The 23,025-nt window shown below is 42.4% G+C and overlaps 1 protein-coding gene across 1 annotated transcript in view; it reads left to right on the forward strand.

Annotated features, from left to right (window-relative positions):
* uxs1 (UDP-glucuronate decarboxylase 1) overlaps positions 1 to 23,025 on the forward strand; it is a 106,658-nt gene that overhangs the window by 29,659 nt on the left and 53,974 nt on the right. The window contains exons 5-7 of the mRNA XM_078545576.1: positions 5,900 to 5,960; positions 18,279 to 18,459; positions 22,723 to 22,827. Of these exons, the coding sequence (XP_078401702.1) occupies positions 5,900 to 5,960; positions 18,279 to 18,459; positions 22,723 to 22,827 (347 nt within the window). The remainder of the gene's footprint in view (positions 1 to 5,899; positions 5,961 to 18,278; positions 18,460 to 22,722; positions 22,828 to 23,025) is intronic.

Raw genomic sequence — 23,025 nt, forward strand, 5'->3', positions numbered from 1 at the left:
TTTGTTAGAATCATATCTCTCAAGACTGAATTTTTCTTTTACAAAATGGAAGGACTTGGCATTATCTGTACATTTGGATGCTAACCTGGGATTTTATTTGAAAAGGCCATAAATTCATCTTGGAACTGTCAACAAGCCGGCCTCTTCCAAGAAATTACCTGACCTTCATGGTACTTGAGGAAGATCTGGTTGTTTTGAACATCAATCACCTTAATTGATGGGGAAAAAACTGAAAAGGCAAAGGTTGGTAACTTGCTGGAAATCACATGGGAGAAAGAAAAAAACTCGTGAACCTGTTGGTTTTGAAGGTAACATGCTGAGGAAGGAAGGCTACCCTGACTGGTTCATTCTCTTTCTCTACCTTGCTTGCAATTGTGTGTGGCTATCAACCTATAGCCAGAGAACCATCATCGGATATAACTGGCCGCGTTTGGACGTGCAAAGCTGGGACCAGCTGGTGAGAACTTCCAGATGTCCACAGGGACCAGTCTTCACACGAGGAAGCTCTAGGTCGACAGCATCGATACCCTGTGAGCCTTATCCTTTATTTTATAACGCCCATCCTCTAAAGCCCATCTCTGCAGCCCATATCTGTTTGTTCTTTGTTTGTCTGTGTGTGCTGGGGGAATTTTTTAGGAAGAGATAGATAGTTATACTTCCCGATTACAATTGTGTGTTAGCCAGTACATGCAACTTGTTAAAAAGAAGTTTTGTTTTATAATAAACAATCGTTCTGCATTTTTAAAAATATTCATTTATGGGATGTGGGTGTCGCTGGCTAGGCCAGAATTTATTGCACATCTCTAATAGCCCTTGAGAAGGTGGTGGTGAGCTGCTTCTTGAACCGCTACAGTCCATGTGGTGTAGGTACACCCACAGTGCTGTTAGGGAGGGAGTTCCAGGACTTTGACCCAGCGACAATGAAGGAATGGCAATATTGTTTGAAATCAGGATGGTTTGTGGCTTGGAGGGGAACTTCTAGGTGATGGTGTTCCCATGCATCTGTTGCCCTTGTCCTTCTAGATGGTAGTGGTTGTAGGTTTGGAAGGTGCTATCTACGGAGACTTGGTTACATACGAACAAGGAGTAGGCCATTCAGCCCCTCGAGCCTTCTCTGCCATTTTATAAGATCATGGCTGATCTGATAGTAACTTGAAATCTGCATCCCACCTACTGCTGATAACTATCACCCCCTTGCTTACCAAAAATCTATCCACCTCTGTCTTAAAAATATTCAAAGACTCTGCTTCCACCACCTTTACAGAAGAGAGTTCCAAAGACTCACGACCCTCTGAGTGAAAAAATTTCGTCTCTGTTTTAAATGAGCGACCCCTTATTTTTAAACACTGACCCCTAGTTCTAGATTCTTTCACAAGAGGAAACACCCTTTTTTTTTATTTATTCATAGGATGTGGGCTTTGCTGGCTGGGCCAGCATTTATTGCCCATCCCTAGTTGCCCTTGAGAAGGTGGTGGTGAGCTGCCTTCTTGAACCACCGCAGTCCATGTGGTGCAGATACACCCACAGTGCTGTTAGGAAGGGAGTTCCAGGATTTTGACCCAGCGACATTGAAGGAACAGCGATATATTTCCAAATCAGGATGGTGAGTGACTTGGAGGGGAACTTCCAGGTGGTGGTGTTCCCATCTATCTGCTGCCCTTGTCCTTCTAAGTGGTAGTGGTCGTGGATTTGGAAGCTGCTGTCTAAGGAGCCTTGGTGAATTCCTGCAGTGCATCTTGTAGATGGTACACACTGCAGCTACTGTGCAACGGTGGTGGAGGGAGTGAATGTTTGTGGATGTGGTGCCAATCAAGCAGACTGCTTTGTCCTGAACGGTGTCCAGCTTCTTCAGTGTTGTAGGAGCTGCACTCATCCAGGCAAGTGGGGAGTATTCCATCACACCCCTGACTTGTGCCTTGCAGATGGTGGACAGGCTTTGGGAAGTCAGGAGGCGAGTTACTCGTCGCACTATTCCTAGCCTCTAACGTCCCCTCCACATCCACCCTGTCAAGACCCCTCAGGATCTTGTATGTTTCAATCAAGTCACCTCATACTCTCCTAAACTCCAGCGGATACAACCCTAGTCTGTCCAACCTTTCCTCATAAGACAACCCACCAATTCCAGATATTAGTCTGGCAAACGTTCTCTGAACTGCTTCCAATGCATTTACATTGTCCCTTAAATAAGGTGACTAACACTGTACATAGTACTCCAAATGTGGTCTCACTAGTGCCCTGTACAACTGAAGTTCCTGCAGTGCATCTTGTAGATGGTGCATAATGCTACCACTGGGTGTCGGTGATAGAAGGAGTGAATGTTTGTGGATGGGGTGCCAGCCAAACGGGCTGCTTTGTCCCGGATGGTGTCAGAGCTTCTTGAGTGCTGTTGGAGCTGCACTCATCCAGTCAAGTGGGAGTATTCCGTCATACTCTTTACTTGTGCCTTGTACTTGGTGGACAGAATTTGGGGAGTCAGGAAGTGAGATACTCACTGCAGGTTTCCTAGCCTCTGACCTGCTCTTGTAGCCATGGTATTTATATGGCTGGCCCAATTCAGTTTCTGGTCAAAGGAAGCCCAAGGATGGTGGTAGTGGGGGATTCAGCAATGGTAGTGCCATTGAATGTCATGGGGTGATGGTTAGATTCTCTTGGAGATGGGCATTGCATGGCACTTGTGTCGCGTGAGTGTTTCTTGCCCCTTGTCAGCCCAAACCTGAATATTGCCCAGGCCTTGCTACATTTGGACATGGACTGCTTCGGTATCTGAGGAGTCGGGAATGGTGCTGAACATTGTGCAATCATCAGTGAACATTCCCACTTTTGACCTTTATGATGGAAGGAAGGCCATTGATGAAGCAGCTGAAGATGGTAAGGCCTAGGAAAGAAAGAAGGTTAAAGACTCTTTATTCTGGGCACCAGTAGGGAAAATAGATGATTGGCTATATTGGTGAGAAAATTGAACTTTTAAATTAATGGTACAACCTGTGGAGTAGTGGGGCTAGATCATACGCGTGCTCCTCCCATCCTGGTCGTAACACATTCAATAGACTGGTTGGAAGGAGGAAACTGCTGCAGAATAGAAGCAAGGGGCTGAATTTAACAGGGTGTTTGGGGATGGACTCAGGTGAGAAAGTTGGCAAAATGGTATAGGAAAGTGTCGGTGAGTGCCTAATGTCTTTCTGCCACCATGTCCTATTTTGCCAGTGGTGGGCAAGGTGGAAGATGTCCAATTGAGCTACTTAAGATGGTCAGTTATGGGTCTCCAATCACCTCTGCTGGCCTTTTACCTCTGCCGTATGGGGAGATTGCCTGGTAAACTCTAACTACTATCCATTGGGCTCCCAGAGGGGGGGAAGGTGGGATGGCCAAAAGACTTGTTTTTTTGGGTCCTTTTTCACCCATGAAGGGGCAGTGTCCACCCCTATGGCAAGTGAATTGCCTGCCCTCACCATGCGCCGCCACGACCAGCACCGCCCTCCCCATCTCCCACTTCTCCCCCCAACCCAGCCAGGACCTACCTGACTAGTCCTGGCACCACAGACTCCACACGCAGGCCTGGCAGCAGCCACTTAACCAGCTGACACCTATAAAATGCAGCCCCCGTCCCACCGCCCGCTAAAGCAGGCTGATTCCAGAAAGCCCTGGCCAAGATGTGGGAATGCAGTCGGGGCCAGAAGAAAAGTCCTCTTTTTTTTTGAGGTGGGAGGAGCAGGCCAGCCAGCCTCGCCAAGCAGGTATGGCAGCAAGTAGCAGAGATGGTGAGCAACAGAACTGTGGTGCTCAGGACCTGTTACCAGTGCCACAAAAGATTTAATGACCTAATGATGTCCTGCAAGTTGAGTGTGCTACAACTCTCACCTGGCAGCCATATTCTCTCACCTCTCTAGTATTCTCTTGCACAGAATTCCTCTGACTGGCCCATCTTGCTGTGTCACACATTCCTTTCTCTCCAGTTTCCACCTCAAATCTCCATCGCGACGGACAGTACTCAAACTCAACCTCATCCTATTACCTTCTCGCACCCATTCCTCAGTTACCTTCCACAGATTATTCACTTCCCATGCTAAGCACTCATTTCATCTCACTTAACACCCTTTTCTTCTGCAATGAGAAAAGGCAGTCCACTACGCCAGGACGAGGCAGAGAATTGGGGATGGACCTATAACCATTGCTAACCTGACTGTGATGGAGAAGGACGCCCTTGAGATCGGCAGGATGGCAGAAGTACTGGCTGTTGGTGATGATGGAGGAGGGAATGGTCCAGTGACCATTTGTCAGCATTAAATGTAGCGCTGCCATTTCGCACTTAACTATCAGTCACGTTGAATTGATGTCACCAACACTTAAAATATCATGGTCTGCAATAGGCTAACTTTGAACCTATTGCACCAACTTTCAGCACTAACCCATTTCTTTAATTTCCCATGGGTGGTTATGGGTGCTGCTAGAAGAGATGGTTGAGGAGCCTGAGGAGTTCATGGAGGAGAATTAACATTTGGAGGATGCACTATCACATGACTTTTGTGCACCCCCTACTAGCACAGATATACACACCTCAGTGGGTCATGCATTACAGATAGAGTGGCACATGGTGTGGAGCACATCATGTGAGCACATGCAGGCGCTGGAAACAGGGACATCAGCAGAGAGTCCCTCTCAGAGGGTGCAGGACATTTCAAAACCTGCTTAGCTGCAGACTGATGCTGAACCTTGAGGGTCATCAATGAAAATGGTAATCCTGGAGCAGCAATGGGAAATGTCTGTGCTTCTGTCAGCATTTTCAGAGGCACTGCATGCCTTTGGAGAGAGAAAGGAGGAGTTAATTTCTAGCATGAGTGCCATAATGTCTCAGGCATTTGGGCTGATGGCACCTTGATTGATTGCACTCATATGGTAAACACCCCCTGGATTATGGAAATCCTGTGAGTGAAGCAAAGCTGACTGACCTCATCCAAGTTGCGACCTGGAACCTGCAGTTGTGGGTTGCAGTTTGTGAAATCCTGAAAATGTCACCAGCAAATTCATGGAACAAGCCTGCATGAAGAAATTCAGGACTGTGCTCACCTTGACAGCCATGGGCAAACATCTGCTCCGAGAAGGCTGCAGATGTCTGCGATTACCTGCCAGTGCCCACCTTTCACTATGGCTAATCTGAAGCTTGCCGATTTCAGCCTTTATACGGTGATGGCAAGTCAGTTTCATTCAACAATGACTTCCCTCCTCATACCTGGCGAGATGGCTGAAACAGCATGGAAGCCATGCACTAGCAGAGAAAGTCAGAATACAGGGATAAAGAAAGGCTTGTCTTAATTAGTTTCCCGACTGATTCAAGGGAGTTCCTTGCTGGCCTTGGAACTCATCCTGGGGAAAGCTGAATGAAAGTGTGATGATGTCCTGGTTCCAACCTAATGTCTCTTATGGGATTTACCAAATTCCGCCTCCCCTTGCCTGGGAAGACTCCACCTTATGATTCTTGGAAGTGCGCAGATCTAATTACAATTGATGCATTGGAATTCTTTCATAGAGTTGCATTGTAAAAAGCATCAGTGTATATAATTGTGAGTTACAGCCACAAGCAAAATGTTTCCCATGTTGATGGATATGCTTCATTTAAATCTCCTACCATAGTGTAAAATTGAATTTACCTACAGAAGATTTCTGCTCCATAATGCTACAAATGGGAGTTTCTGTCCGATCCACTCATTGCAAGACCAGTTGATAATGGTCTACTTTTTAAATTTCAGAGTCTGTTTTTAAAAAAAAGTAAAATATTAAATAATTGAACTTTAATCTTGATTAAACAAACACTCTTAAAATGGTGTGTAAGTATTTCAATCAAAATGCAATTGGCAATATTTTATTTAATCGGATATTCAAAAATATTTTTTGTTTCCAACAGCATATCTCAAAAATATCCTCCAGTAAAATTCCTGTCTGAAAAGGATCGCAAAAGAATTCTGGTATGTCTTTCATGGCTTCCTGTGGATCTATGTTTAACTGTTCCTTATTTAACAATGTATTTCAGGCCTTGAAGTTCATTTTGTTTTTTCAGTTGTTTAATTGGGATCAGAGGTAGCAGTATAAATCTTTACAGAGAGCGTTTCGTTATTCTGGTAACCTAGTATGGGTGCTAAATTTGGCTCTCCATCTTAATTTTGAATTCAATTCCAAGTTGGCTAAGAGCTGAAGGACATATTTGCCAGATTGGACCTGCAGCAGGTGGTGATAGATCCAACTTGAGAAAAACTTGCTTGATTTTGTCCTTGCCAATCTACATGTTGCAGATGCACCTGTCCACAATGATCATGGTAGGGGTGACCAATGCACACTGAGGACACTCTCCATCATTTTGTATGCCACTATCACTGTGCTAAGTAGATCAGATTCAGAGCAGATCTGGCACCTCAAAACTGGGCATCCCTGAGGTTGCTGAATTGTATTCAACCACAAGCTATAACTTCATGGCACATCCCTCACTTCCATCAAGCCAGGGGACCAACCCTGGTTCAATGATGAGCGCTAGAGAACAACCCACCAACACCAGGTATACCTAAATATTAAATGCCAACCTAGTGAAACTCCAGAACAAGACTACCTGAAGAAGTAGCATGCTATAGACAGCTAAGCGATCCCAGATCAACAGACCAGATCAAACTTCTGCAGTGCTGCCACATCCATTCATGAATGATGGTGGACAATTTAATCGCTAACCTGAGGACGCTCCATGGACATCCCCATACTCAATGAAGGCAGAATCCAATATGTCAGTGTAAAGGACAAGGCTAAAGCATTTGCAGCTATTTCCAGCCAGAAGTGCTAAGTGGATAATCTATCTTGGCCTCCTCCTGATGTCCCCCACTATCGTAGACGCCAGTATTCAATCAATTTGATTCACTCCATGAGATACCAAGAACGGGCTGAAAATATTTGATCCAGCCAAGGCTATGGTCCCTAACAACATCCCAGCTTTACTACTAAAGACTTATGAACTGGTTGTGCCCCCAGCCAAGCTGTTCCAGTACAGCTATAACACTGGCATCTACCCGACAATGTGGAAAATTGCCCATAAATGCCTTTTCCATAAAAAGCAGGACAAATCTAATCCAGCCAGTTACCACCTCATCGGTTTACTCTTAATCATAAGAGGTGTTGACAGTGCTATCAAGCAGTACTTACTTAACACTAACCTGCTCACGGAAGCTCAGTTTGGGTTCCACCAGGGCCACTTGGTTCCAGACTTTATTACAGATTTTGTCCAAACACAGACAAAAGACTTGAATTCCAGAGGTGGAGAGAGTAACTGCAAAGTAACATTTCATCCAGTGTGACATCAAACTTGAAGTCGGTGGGAATGCAGGAGTCCCTCAGAATGGTGTTCCAGCCCAGCTATCTTCAGCTGTTTGATCAATGATCTTCCCTTTGTCAGTAGGTCAGAAGTGGGAATGTTTGCTGATGATTACACAATGTTCAATATCATTTGCAACTCCTCAGATACTAAAGCAGCCCATGCCTGCATGCAGAAAGACATGGACAGCATTCAGACTTGGGCTGATAAGTAGCAAATAAGATTTGTGCAATGACCATCTCCAACAAGAGAGAATTTAACCATCTCCCCTTGATATTCACTGGCATTAGCAATGCTGAATCCCTTACCAGCAATACCTTGGAGGTGACCATTGACCAGAACCTGAACTAGACCATCCATATAAATACTGTGGCTACAAGGACAGGTCAGAGGCTGGGAATTTTATAGTGTGTAAATCACCCCTTGAATTCCCAAAGCATGTCCACCATCTACAGGACACAAGTCAGGAATGTGATGGGATACTGCCCACTTGCCTGGATGAGTGCAACCCCAACAACACTCAAGAAGCTTGACAACATCGAGGACAAAGCAGCCCACTTGATTGGCACTCAATCCACCACTTTAAATAATCACACTCTCCACCACAGTGGCAGCAGTGTTTACCATTTACAAGATGCACTGCAGCAACTCACCAAGGCTTTTTTGACAGCACCTTCTAAACTCGCGACCTCTACCATCTAGAAGCACATGGGAATGCCACCACCTGCAAGTTCCTCTCCAAACTACACACCATCCTTACTTGGAAGTATATCGCCACTTCTTCACTCTTGCTGGGTCAGAACCCTGGATCTCCCTTCCCTACAGCCAGCACTGTTGATGTATCTACACTAGATGGACAGCAGCCCTTGAAGAAAACAGTTCACCTCTACCTTCTCAAGGACAATTAGTGATGGACGATAAATGCTGGCCTTACCAGTGATGATCACCACCTATTAAGGAACTAAAAATGTATCATTTTAGTAATCTCATCATTTATTTGTTTGTCCCTAAGTAAAGCTCTTTGAATTTTTTTCAACTTTAAAGCCACCATATCAATGCAAGTTGTTACTGATACCTGTAAAAATGAATGTTTCCCATGGCACTTAGTGGATATAGGCATGGAATGCATGGGTGTACATGTTTCAGCAGCAATTGACTTTGAATTGTTGAGTTGTCAGAAATCACTGATGTGAGGTACTGGAAGGGAGAAGCCTTGTGCACATTAGAGGAACTAGTTTGAGTAAACTTTTTAAAATCTAATGAGCCAGCAGATTTCTCATAGTATTGTTCATGGGTAGTCCAGCACCCTAAGTATGGTTTCTGATGTTTGCTATGAACCCGATGCAACGTAAACCCAGTAGCATTTTGTCCATCATTATAATGCAGCAAATTAATTCAAGCTAGATGAGAAAAAACGTTCAAGGTAACTGCTGCTGAAAGATACATACGTTAACTATAACAGTTGTAATAGTATTTACCTACCACTATTAAACCTAATTAAGATGCAAGTAACTTTGCTTTTGAGTAAGGCAAAACAATGAGACTAATAAAGTGCTAAGGATCAGGAATTCTTATGGCATTTTATTTACAAATGAAGATGAGCACTTTCACCCTTGCTTTGTTTACCGTTGAAGCTATATTTGAAATGACATGCAGCTCTAGGCTCCCAACCTTCAAAAGAGCAATATGATGTGTTTAAGCTTTATGAACTTTATGGAACTTGAGGCTCTTCTGATTTAACTTTTCACAGCAGAAAAAAATCGAGGGAGATATAATCGAGGTCCTTAAAAAGAGAATTTTTCAGAAATATTGAGCACTTTGAGAGAGGTTACTTAGATTGTGATAATGGAACAAGTGCAATGAATATGTCTTACCAGAAACTAGAGATTAGCGAACAAATCCTTTGAGTAAAGAACTTTCAGTCAAGCCCCTAGAAAATAAAACATTCATGTCATTGTGGAAAAGAGCTGAATAAATATCTGGTTTGTATCATAAAGATGAGTATCAGTAGATTTAATGCCCCATGGAATACAAATACGTTTTTACCAAGAAACAGACATCTTTAGTTTAAGGACTTCTAATTGTGGAACGGCAGATAATTCAATAAATCTTGATCATGAGATTGTGAAAAAACTTCTTCTGCTATTCTGGGTTCTGCACATCTTAAGGTTCTTTCTTTTGACAGCCATCTGTCTAGTGTTAAACATCGCTTGGTGTGACACAGGAGTCCCACTCTGGCATTGCAGTCTCTGCCACGCTTACAGATGAAGACAGTGGGCTAAGAAGGTTAAGGTTTCAATGGTTTTTGATTTCTCTGGGCCCTCTTTTCAGCCATTTCAACTTTCCATTTCTCCTTGCCTTGCCAGATGCCCCTCCAAACAGTCAGCCTCCAGAGGTTACAATGATCAGTGATTTGTCTCCCAGTTCTCTGTGTCAATGTCCGCCATCTTCATACCTCAATTGGAGGTGTCCTTGTGGAAGTCCAGCGGGCCGCGACCAAATGGTCAATTCACTGTCCTGAAAAATCTTTGGGTATGCGGTCGTCATCCATCTCGTGGACCTGGCTGAGCCAGTGCAGACGTTGGCTTGATATGAGTATATGCTGATGGAATTATCATCTCCTAGTACCTCTGAGTTGGTGACCTTGTCCTGCCAAGAGGTGCCCAGGATACGTCTGAGACAACAAAAGTGGAAACTGTTCAGTCTTTTCTCCTGCCTTGTTGTCCAAGTCTCACTATTGTAAAGGAGTGCACCGAGGGCACAAGCTTGGTAGACTTGTAGTTTGGTGTTCTTGGTCAGGCTGCTTTGTTCCACACCCTCTTAATCAGCTGGGTCATAACAGCAGCAGCTTTTACAATGTGCATATTGATATCAATATAAAATGACAGGTTGCTGGTGATTGTGAAGCTATCAGCAACCTCCAGTGTCACATTGTTGGTGCTTATTGATGGCAGTATGGCAAATCCTGAACCATGACTTATGTCTTTCTGATGCTCATGGTCATACTGAATTCTTTATAGATGTGAGAGGGTCTGCCCATTTGCCTCTGAAGGTGTTCCTTGGTATGGAATGCTAGTGAGGCATCATCGGCATAGAGCAACTCTTTGAGCACTTGATGCATTTTTGTCTTGGGTCTCAGATGAGCAAGACTGAATAGCTTTCCATCAGTTCAGGTATGCAAGTATCATGTTGCATATGATAGCAGCAAAGAGAAGAATATGCCAAAGGGAATTGGCGTCAGAACACAATGCTGTTTGACCCCCCCTGCAGATCTCAAAGGGTTCTGAAGTTGCCCCATCATAGCTGACCTTACCTATCATGTTGTCATGGAAAGAGGATATCTCACTGAGCAGCTTTGGCGGGCAGACAATTTTCTCCAGCAGCTTAAATAGTTAGCCTCTGCTGACATGGACGAATGCCTTGGTGAGATTGATTGAGAAGATAACATGAGAAATAGGAGCAGTAGAGGACCATATGGCCAGTGATCCTGCTCCGCGATTCAATGTGATCATAGCTGACCTTGACTTTAACTCCATTTTTCTGCCCGCTCCTCATATACCTTGGTTCCCTGAGAGATCAAAAACCTGCCTATCTCAGCCTCTAATATATCTTCAATGATGGTGCATCCACAACCCTCTGGTGTAGAGAATTCAAAAGATCCACAACCCTTTGAGTGAAGGAATTTCTCCACATCTCATTCCTAAATGATTGGCCCCTTATCCTGAAACTGTGCCCCCTTGTACTAGATCCTTCAGCCTGGGGAATCTATGGTCAGAATTCTTATCTTGATGGGCGGGCGGGCCCCACCAGCTCGGCAGCAGGCGGGCAGCCGAACTCCACCGCCAAAACGGGGCCCGCCGCCATTTTGAGTGGCCCGCCCAGCGGCCTGCCCGATGGGAAGCGCTACGCTTCCTGTGCGGAGGGTGGAGGGATTCCCCATCTGTCAAAGTGCACTCTTTCGCACACTGCTCCCTGAGACTAAGGGAGATCACTGACAGTGTAAAAAACATTAAAAATAGAAAAATATAAACATTATTAACATGTCCCCCTCATGTGACAATGTCACACGAGATGGGACATGTTAATAAAAAGGACATAAACTTTATTAAAGCTTTTAAAAACAGACATGAAACCTCATCCCGCCAGTGGATGAGGTTTCATGTATTATCAGGAGCCCGCTGGGGCTCCTGGCCTGCCCGCCAGCCTTAAGGTTGGATGGGCAGGGCCTTTAATGATCTTAATTGGCCATTGACAGGTTGGTGGGCAGACAGCTGATTTTGCTGTCTGCCCGCCTTCCTCAATATTTAAATGGACCGGGATGACGTCGGGGGTTCCTCCCGACGTCACCCCACGTCAATTTCCTGCCGGCGAGCCGGCCCCTCCCCCCAAATCGCCAACTGGAAAATTCTGGTCTATGTCTTAGTATCTACCCTGACAAGCCCCTTCATAATCTTGAATGTTTCAATGAGATCACTCTCGTTCTTCTAAACTGCAGAGAATATAGATCCAATTTACAAGGGCAACCCTCTCATCCCAGGGACCACTTCTCATCCCAGGGACCAATCTAGTGAACATTTGCTACACTGTCTCCAGTGAAAATATATCTTCATTAAATATGGAGGCCAAAACTGCACACAGTATTCCAGGTGTGGTCTCACCAAAGCCATGTACAATTGTAGCAAGACTTCTTTATTCTTGTACTCCAATCCTTTACAGTAAAAGCCAACAGGCCAGTTGCTTTCCTAATTCCTTGCTGTAACTGCATGCTAACTTTGTGTTCCTTATAAAGTACACCTAGGTCTCTCTCAACATGACATTTACAAGTATCATGTCTTTAAAAAGAATGTTCTGCTTTTCTATTCTTATAACCAAATGGAATAACTTTATACTTGCCCATATTATCCTCCATCTGCCACCTTGTCCACTCACCTAACCTGTCTATATCTCTTTGCAGCCTCTTTGTGTCTTCCTCAGAAGTTTACATTCCCACCTAGATTTGTATCATCAGCAAACTTGGACAAAGAGACCGAGTCATGTATCTAAGTCATTAATATAGATTGTAAATAGCTGAGGCCCCAGTACTGATCCTTGTGGAACTCTACTGCCACTGCCTGCCAACTTGAAAATACCCCACTTATGCCTACTCTCTGCTTCTTGCCCATTAACCAATCCTCTATCCATGCTAAATATATCACCCCCAACTCCATGTGCCCTTATCTTGTGTATTAACCTTTTTGTGTGGCACCTTGAACATGTTTTGTAAATCCAAGTACAGTATACTGCATCTACTGGGTCCCCTTTATCTACTCTAGTTACATCCTCAAAATATATCTAATCTAATAAATTTGTCCAACAGGATTTCCCTTTCGTAATACCATATTGACTTGTTCTAATCATAATATGCTTTTCTAAGTGCATTGTTAAGACTTCCTTAATAATAGATTTCAGCAATTTCCTGACGACTGATGTCAGGCTAACTGGCCTGTAGTTCCCTGTTTTCTCTCCCCGTCTTTCTAGAATAACAGTGTTACGTTTGCTAACTCCGAATCTGCTGGGACCATTCCAAAATATTAGGAATTTTGGAAAATTATAGCTGGTGCATCCATTATCTCTGCAGCTATCTTTTTTTTTAGAACCCTAGGATGTAGGCCAAAGGCTCTGGATATTTGTTAGATTTTGCTGATATTAATTACCTTGATTTCTTCACTCTTATTAGCCCCTAGGTTACACTCTATTTCTGATATGTAACTTTAGTCTCCTACTGTGAAGACAAATGCAAAATATTTGTTCAACGTCTCTGCCATTTTCTCATTCACCATGACAATTTCTTCTGTCTCTGCTTCTAAGGGACCAACGTTTGTTTTAGCTACTCTCTCCCTGTTATATTTTTGTATAGTATAAGCTCTTACAATCAATCTCTTTTCATATTCTTGGCTCGTTTACTCTCATTCCATTTTTTCCCTTTTTATTAACTTTTTGGTGGCCCCTTGCTGGTTTCTAAAATACTCCCAATCCTCAGACGAATGTTGTAGAACATAGTAATAAGCCCTAATATTATCTTGAACCTCTTTAGTAAGCCATGGATAGATTTTTCTCGCTGAGTTTTTGTTTTCAATAGAATGTATTTTTGTTGAACATTTTGAATTGTTTCCCATGGTTTAAATCAAAGTATGTTATTTTGAAACTTAATGTGGAATTCATTTGTACTGTGATCACTATTTCCCAGAGGATCTTGTACAGTGATATAACTAACCTTCCCTCATTGCACAATACTAGATCTAAAAACTTTGTCTAGTCGATTCCACAACATAACTTTAGATTTCTAAATCTCCCTTCACCTGAATCTTCCTCCCCTCTGTTTGTTTAAAACCAGTTTTCTCTATTCTGACTATTCGCTGGTGCATTTTTATGTTTTTACCCTCCGCCCCTTCCTGTCTCACATCTGTTACCACTACCCACATCGCTACTATGCATTATTGCCTTGTCATTTCTCTTTAACTTTTCAGATCTCCCCTTGTGAACCCTCCACCCCACCCTCACCATTTAGTTTAAATCCCTCTTTAAAACCCTATTTATACAGCTTGGCAGAACATTGGGATTCTCTTCATCTGAACTGCACTGAGACCAATGGTACAGCTCCCAGTTTCCTCAGTCCTGGTGCCAGTGCCACCACTTGAATTGAAATTAACTTCTCCCACACCAGTCTTTGAACCATACATTGAACTCTCTGATCTTATTTACCCTATGCCAATTTGCTTGTGGATCAGGTAGTAATTTAGCCCCTACCTGTCATATTCCCTCAGCAAAACCTCTTTCTTCATTGTTCCTTTATCATGGTACCCACGAGCACTATGATAACTGGTTCCTTCCGCTTCCATTTCAAGTTACTCTCCAGAACTGAGGTGGTGTCTTTAACCCTGGCACCAGACAGGCCCTTCAGCTTTTGGGACTCTCACTCTCAGCTGCAGAGAACTGTATATACCCTCCTAACTATACTGTCCCCTGCTGTAACTACAATCCTTTTTACTCTCCACACTTGAATGGCTCCCTGCACCATGGTGCCATTGTTGTTTTGCTCATCCACCCTGCAGTCCCTGCTCTTATCCACATAACCTGCAAGAACCTCAAATCTGCTGGACAATTGCAGAGGCTCCTCCATTGCAACCTTCTGGGTCCCCATACCTGCCTCACTCACAGTCATACCCACCTGTCCATGACTGCGGACCAAATCAGAAGTACCTAGCCTAAGGGGTGTGACTGCCTCCCGGAACAAAGTGTGTAGATAACTTCACCCTCCCAGATACATTGCAGTGTCTGAAACTCTGACCCCAGCTCTTCAACTCTGAATCAAAGTTCCTCAAGCTTCAGTCTCTTAATGCAGATGTGGTCACTCTGGACCATACTGGTGTCCACCAGCTCCCATACGCTACAGCTGCAACACATCACCTGCCAAACCATCTTTATTATGTTTTATTTAACTAATTGGGTGTCAAGTTTAGAAATACCACTCAACTGTTATCCATAGCTATATTAAAAGTTAAGCTATAAATTTAATGCAATACTTATGTCGCCCCAGTTTAGAGGGATAAAATCTTAAAACTCACCAACGAATTACCTACTTGCTCAACTAATTAATGCCTTTGCACACTCATCACTGCTGGAGTCTGAAAAAAGGTATAAAAATCAGCATCTCCTTCCCCTCGGCACAGCATCCCCACTTGCACCAAATTTCCAAATGAGCATTTGTTCTTTGCCACACCTAGGCCTCATTGTCTCCGCGCTGTTTATGTATCAGGCAATATAAAGTGGTCTCCTTTGTTCGTGTTATTCCTCTTGCAACCAGCAAACTGAGAAGATCATGTCAATTGTGGATCTTCCTATCCTGAAACCAAACTGCGATTCCGGATAGATGCATTTAGCCAAAATCTGCAGCCTGACAAAGAGCAACACAGGCAAATGCTTTTCCTTTGATGCTCAGCAGGAAGATGCCTCAATGGTTGTTGCAATCACTTCAGTCACCCTTGATGTACAGGGTCACAACCTTTGCATCAAGCATATCTTGTCCCTCAACAGAGGAGGAGTTGGTGCAGATGCTGCAGGACTGCTGGTTTCCAGTGCTTGACAAATTCAGGTGGTATAGCATCATCACCTGGCGCTTTGCCAATGGCAAGCAAGACAATAGCTATGCTAAGCTCCCCCACTCTGAATTCGATATCCAGCCCTTCCTTGGCAGGCAGGCTCTCTAAGGTGTCTAGAGCTTCCTTGGTGACCATTTTCTCCCTAGGGTACAATTCAAGGTAATGTTCAACCCATCTCTCCAACTGTTAAAATTACTGATGACCTCCCCTTCCTTTGTTTTCAATGGAGCTGTTTTCTTCGCTGATGGACCTGTTGCCTTTTGGATCGCATCAAACATGCCACTAGCATCCACTGTGTTGAAAGCCATCTGGATATTCTGGCAAAGTTGTAACCTGTTGGTGTAGCGTCTAGCAGTCGGTTGGATTTTACTTTGAGTGGCCCTTAGTGCATTCGGAGTCTTCTCGCTCAGATCTCTTGTAATTCATGAGAGTTGATTGCTTGGGCTTAATGACGGGTTTCGTCACAGCGATGTTAGCCTTGAACCAGTCAATGTTTTCTGCTCTTGCTTTCCATGTTGAGAGTGTGGTTTTGTAAATGCCTTAATGTTCACTGAGTTTATAATTGCACTGGAGCATTACGTCATTAATATGAATAATTGAGTTTCCTGAAAGCACTCTCATTAACTAGAACACATTGTAACTGTTAAAAAATCTTGTTTAATTTCACTTTTGTCCTAACTGAAATAAGCTTCCAGTAAGCAGTTTATTTCCTTATGGAGTGTAAACAGTACTTAGTTCCTATCACAAGGGTGGTGAAGAAACCTGCATTTAATGAGTAATCATAACTTAATTGAGAGCAGGTGAAATTAAATTAATTATCCAGCTTTACATAGGCTGTAATATTTTGGTATCTCAGTCAGTACTTTGAGTTGTTATCTGTGTAATTGCATCGTTCCAGTGTAGAATGCAGGGGCTGGTCTGTACCTCAACTTCTTTTACTTGCCTTTGAACCATATTCATTGATATGATCACCAAATTAAAAATGACAATAAAATGTCAATCAACAGTAAATTGTCTAAAATCATATTCATACTTTTTAACATATACCCCTTATTGCTAAGATGTTGAATAAGGCATCATTGGTTTTGGATGGGGTTTTGTGGTGGGATCCAGTTTTGATGGCTGTAACAAGAGGGAGTGATTGAGAAGCTTTTGAGTAGTGCCAGCTGCAGTTAGAACATTGGAACTGAGTTTTGGTCAGTCAGTTCACTTGGGGATCAGTGGTTCATCGTTCAGATATCAATGGCAGTAAATATTTTACAAGGATTGACCAGTGGTTTGATTTGAGAAATCAGACATACAGGCCAGATTCAGAGTTAGTGCATATTATGGCAAAGAAAATATATAGGCAAATTGAGTCTGACACTAGTGACCAACATCAACCTCATTGTTGCTAATTACAGTATAAGATCCCATGACATACTTCAGACTCCTTGACCAAATGTCACTGATATATAATGAGTGTTTGCTTAATTCACTAGACTGGGCTACTAAAGTTGTTTTTTAAAGCTAGGCTTCTATTGAAAAAACTGATATTAAATATTTTTGAAGCATCGATGTTTAGTTGCATTTTGTTCCCTGCAGTAGGTTCCATTACAGTAAGGGTTCCCATTCTTGTATATCTGTTTATCTATTATGTAATAAATTCATTATGTGGATTACCACAATTCTTTTCAAAATGCACTAAAAAGATATTCATGTGTTCCTGCAACACCTATTATGACTCTAGATGTTGCTATGCCAGGCGCTCAATAGTATAAAATGTAAAAGATAGATCCAGAAAAAGTTTCAAATGCATAGAGGAGCAATGATTAATATGCCTCTTCATACAGAAACCACAGGGAGGCTGTCCAGCATTTTCCTATTTCCAAAAGGAATTAAAGTTTGAGCACAAATCATCAGTCAGGCATTGCCTCTCTACTATGCTCCCGCCCACTCCCTCCTCGTTCTCCTGCCCTCACCTCTTTCTCTTCCTCTTGTAATGTCCCAATACTTCTCAGATTTCTTTTGTATTGTTTTCTCTATGATTAACGTTCTATTTTTAAACTAAATTTTTGACCTGGCCTTTCAGTCCATTGACAAAATACCAGCTTTTAACAGACTGCTTTACTTCCAGTATACTTGCAGTCAGAGTTGAATTAGTCTGTTCTTTATCCATCTCTTTTAAATACCACCTACTGCTGATCAACTTCCCTCCTCTTCCCCGAATGCCTATTATTTTAGGCTTGGCTCTTTATGCCACAGAAGTTGGCTAATTTCCAGTTTAGTACTGATTATCTATTTTCAATCTGAGTAGAAAGAAAAATATAATAAGATTCTAGTCACCATTTCCCCAAGCATACTCCCTCCAAGATACTTGTTTTTTAACTACAATTTTGTTATTTCTTTGAGCTCTCTGTCTAAACCTTTCAAAATCCTTGTCGCAGAATGACAAAGCCCCTATTATATAGCTCCCTACTTTTTTACTCCTAATGCTTTTCTCATTTAAAACATTGACCTATTCATATTACTCCATTTGCTTTTACCTTCTATTTCTTCCTAATTTGCCAGTATTGATATCCCTTATCCTGGTATCAGGGAGGCAAAGTACCTTTCTGTACTCTTGTTACACCCACATATCCCCATGATCATTGAGTCTCTTCCTCTTCATACATGCTCCACAAGTTTGTATTCTGTATAATATCTATGTACCCTCCTTTTGAGGTGGGGTGGGGGGGGGGGTTGTGCAGGATGGGTAAGGAACAAATTGCATTAAATGTGATTTTTTAAGTTTGGTTTTCTGTTTCCTATTGCAGATAACTGGAGGAGCTGGATTTGTAGGTTCTCATCTTGCTGATAAACTCATGATGGATGGTCATGAAGTAACGGTCGTTGACAACTTTTTCACAGGCCGGAAAAGGAATGTGGAACACTGGATTGGGCATGAAAACTTTGAATTAATCAATCATGATGTTGTAGAACCATTATATATTGAAGGTGAGTTATTAACAAGTCATTCACCCCTGTTTATGGGACCTTGTATGCAAAATGGCTCCATAGGTTACTGCTTTTCAAGACAATTCATTCTATGTGGAGCATTTTGAGCAGAATTAGAAGAAAATGGAAAACCTGGATGCCAGGCACAGAATTAAAACAGGTTGGTAAGTTAGAATATAGCTTAAGTCTGAAGTTATTGAAGTTAATTGGGTGTGGTCACTGTTGTAATGTAGGAAATACAGTAGCTAATTTGCACACAGTATGCCCCCACAAACAGCATTGTGATGACATGTTTTTATGATGTTGGTTGAGAGAATGTATTGGTCAAGACATCAGACCTAACTCCCTTATTCTTCTTTGAAATAGTGACAGGGGATCTTTCATGCGCAGCTGAGCAGGTGGGTGAGGCCTCGGTTTAATGTCCCATCTGAAAGGTAGCATATTGACAGTGCAGTGCTCCCTTAGTACAGCACTGGACTGTCAGCCGTAATTTTGGTGCTTAAACCCTGGAGTGGGACTTGAACTCTCAACCTTCTGACTTTGGACAGAGTGTTACCAACTGAACCATGGCTGACATACAGGAAATTGGAGACAGGTCTCCTTATTTACTCTGTCAAAACCCTTCTGATTTTGAACACCTCTGCCCAATATCCCTTAACCTTCTGTGCGCCAAGTAGAAAACCACCATCAGTTCCTTAGCCCCTCCATGTAACTAAAGTCCTTCATCCCTGCTACCATTCTGGTAAATCATCTCTGCACCCTCTCTAAAACCTTGATAACCTTCTTAAAAGTGTAATGCCCAGAATTGGCCACAGCACTGTAACTAAGGCTTAATCAGTGTTATAAAAAGGATTAGCATAACCTGTTTTTGTACTCAGTGCCTTATGTAACCCATATTCCTATTTATTAGCTTTCGCAGTTTATCTTGTCACCATCATATTTGCACCAATGTTTGCTCTAAGCAGCTGCACAGCAGCCTGGAAGTTCCCAATCAGGCCAAGCATGAGTTGGCCTTGTTAAGTTACCCCATATGCATAGCCATGCCAAAAAAATTATTTTGAAACATCTGTGCTAAGAACCCAAACGGGATCAAAAGTGATGAACACATACATTTTGGCAAAATTGGACAGGGCCTGAAAACAGGCGTGGGGGTCATGAAGTGGTATTAACCTACGCCATTTGCTTCTGATGCAGGCAATACACCAAACTTCTGCCTGCTCATTTAAGTGGTTGCAGTGTGCACTCAGCATTAAATGTGCTGGTAAGTGACTGCATGCCTGAGCAAGGGGCACAATATCCCATGAGAGGCAATCACCAGTTAAAGCCAGTCTACACAGCTGCACTGTGCCTGGGGCAGGTGCTGGAAGTCATTCTAAAAATGATTTTTGTCCTGGGGAACACTCAATAATGGAACAATATGGCAGAGAACAAGTGTATGGAATAAAATAGCACTTCTATAGAAAGTCAACATGGAATGTGTGCATTTTCTCAACCTTCTATAAAATTTATCAAAGCATACTAAACCACAGGATTTTAGTATTGTCACAGCATTTATATGCTTTAAAGTAAGAATTTAAAACTTATTGCAGTCTGCCATAGTGGCCCTATTAATTGAAAAGAATTGATGGGATAGCAAGAACTTGCATCTATTTGCATTTAATGAGGTGCTTCAGAAGCAATGAAAAATAATGGGGGAGGAATTCAGAGTTCCAGGAGATATGGGCAATAACTATGTTCAAGGGCTGTAGAGAGGTTTCATGCTTTTTCTAATTCCCGCCGGGGCTCCCGGCCTGCCCACCAACCTTAAGATTGGATGGACAGGTCCATTAATTAGTTTAATGATTCTGTCAATGGTCTCAATTGGACATTGACAGGTCGGCGGGTGCACAGCTGATTTTGCTGAGCCCCCGCCTACCTGAAAATTTAAATGGGGCGCGGTGACTTCGGGAATTCCGCCCGACGTCACCACATGTCATTTTATGCGTCAGCGAGTGGGCCCCGCCCCTGCTTGCCGGTGGGAAAATCCTGACCCATGAGTGGAGGTAGGAAAGAGGACCTAGAGAGGACTGGATGGCAGAGGGGAGCGTTTGAATCAATGGTCAAGAGAAAGTGAGAAGCTATGGACCTAGTTGAAGGCTTTCTAACTTGCTGGCTAATACATTCATGAGCTTATTCGTGGGAATGGAGTGATGGGAAAGAAGAAATTATCAAAGCAGTTGGTAGTGGAAAAAAGGCACCTGGAGTTATCTTTGCTCTCCAGGATGATCCTGGAGTAGTTGGTGATTTGGGGAAAGGAGAGTGAGCATTGGAGATTTTGTGATTCAGCCAGATCTGATGATCAGTTGTGCACCCCTTGGATTTAATGATTTTATGGACAATTAGAACTTTATTCCCAAGGAAATTGATGTTTTGAGGACCAGTGAAATGTGGGAGACCTCCCAAAATGTGATTGGTGGTGGGTTACAGAAGGAGGAGAGCAAATTGCAGTAGATTAGACTATTTTCTTCTGAGGGGAGCTGGTTGGGCAGGCATCAATGAAAGTGTACTATAGATTGCTGCTTTGAGACAGCTGTGGCTGCAGTGGAGGATTAGAGTAGAAAGAAGCCCTGGGCTGGTGGCAGGCAAGGAAGTCAGTGGAGAATAGCAGCAAGTAGGTTTGTTCTTGAGACAGTTTGGCTGAGAATTGGGAGGTAACTGATGAGTAGGATCAAGAAAAGAAGCATTTGGCAAGGGAGAAGAGAAGGCAGGAGACAACACCAACTTGCATATGCAGCCCCAGGACTCAAATCACAAGACAAGAAATTGGGCAGAACTCTAGTGCACAAGTGCTGAATTCTATAAATTGTACATCAGCAAGTAGGGTTGTGGCTTGAAGCAGTACATCTGGGATTTAGGTGACTGATAATGGATCCTTGTATTCCGTACAACTATTCAAAACTTCTGAAATTAAAAACAAAATGCTCAATTATTTCAAATTTCCAGCATCTGCACTATTTTTGCTTTTACTTAACTTTTCAGTTTGTCCAAGAATATCGAGGAGATGATAATCTAAACGTGCAGTAGTTGCTGAGTAGCAAATATTGGGGAAAATGACAAAAAAATTAATTTTGTTTGGAACTTTTGAATGTGTTGAAACTCTGAACACTTCCATCGTGATTTTGACGGAAATTATAAGAATTGGCATAGCATAGAAGGCTTTCACCTTGAATGATAGACATATAAAAGTAAAAACAAAAGACTTAAAAAATAAATAATCTGTATGGAGATCCCATCTGATTGAGAACTGAACACCATAGGCTAGTGCTCAGAAAGGCTCATGGTTTTTGAAATTTGATACTACAAGCTCATTACAGTTTCATGTTCATGTAATCTGAAGTTATTTTGCCAACCTTATTGCAGTAATATCAGTGATAAATTTGTCAGCAAATGGGTAAAGCAGTTCTTAGACCCTCACACCCCACCCCCACCAACAGGGGTGCCCATTCTTATGACAAGTCTTCAATCTGATACTCCATGTTCCTGTTCCACTGGTTCGGGGGGAGTGCTAATGATTCTGTGGCGTTATTTGAAGAGAGGGAAATTCTTCCATTGTCTCAGCTATCATTCCTCCCTCAATCAGTTCCATCAAAAGATTAATTGGCTGATCATTCATTTCAGTGACATTTGTGGGATGTTTGCTTGCTCAGAATTATTGTGTTTTCCGATGAAGCAGCTTCACTGCAGTTCAAAAGTAATTATGAGTGAAGTGCTTTGTCACTTTTTGACATAGGAGCTACATAAATACAAGTAATTATTTCTCTAAAACATCTATAAGGCAGCTACGTAGAATAATTTATATGGTTTCACCAAGAATTTATGATCCTATCTTAATCAACTAAGTCAAGATAATAACATTTGGTGCTGCAGAGCCATGACACATTGTGAAAATGTAGACCCTCAAAAGCTCACTGTAATGTCTACACCACATTGGTATTCTTATGTTTTACTGTGATTGAAATGTTAGACAAACTGCCTTTATACTTGAAGATGGTTAATCTCATTTAAAAGAGCATCATTTGATTCTATTTCCAACCAGATGCTGCTCAAGATTTCTTCATCCTTTCAATTGGAAAAGTTACCATGCAGTTGAGAAATTGATCTTATGATTAGGGAAAGAATCACATGATCAAAATGCAATATCAGATTAGTTTTTTTTTAGATGAGAATTAGATATGTACATGAGTTTACTATGTAATGAATCGGTTTCTCCTTTTATTCAAACAGTGGATCAGATTTATCACCTGGCTTCACCAGCATCTCCTCCAAATTATATGTATAACCCAATCAAGACACTGAAGACAAATACTATTGGGACATTAAACATGTTAGGTAAGAGTCGCTTTTATTGCTCAAGCATTAAAATAAAGTTAATATTTTGTGTTTACCAAATCCCAGGACCTAATGGCCTACATTCTAGAGTTCTAAATAAGATAACTGCAGAGATAGTGGCTTTCCTACATTCTAGAGGTTAGCAAATGTAACACCGCTATTTAATGAAAGGGAGAGAGAGAGAGATGAAAAAAGGGA

Source organism: Cetorhinus maximus, chromosome 7, assembly GCF_964194155.1.
Source record: "Cetorhinus maximus chromosome 7, sCetMax3.hap1.1, whole genome shotgun sequence".
Lineage (NCBI taxonomy): Eukaryota > Metazoa > Chordata > Chondrichthyes > Lamniformes > Cetorhinidae > Cetorhinus > Cetorhinus maximus.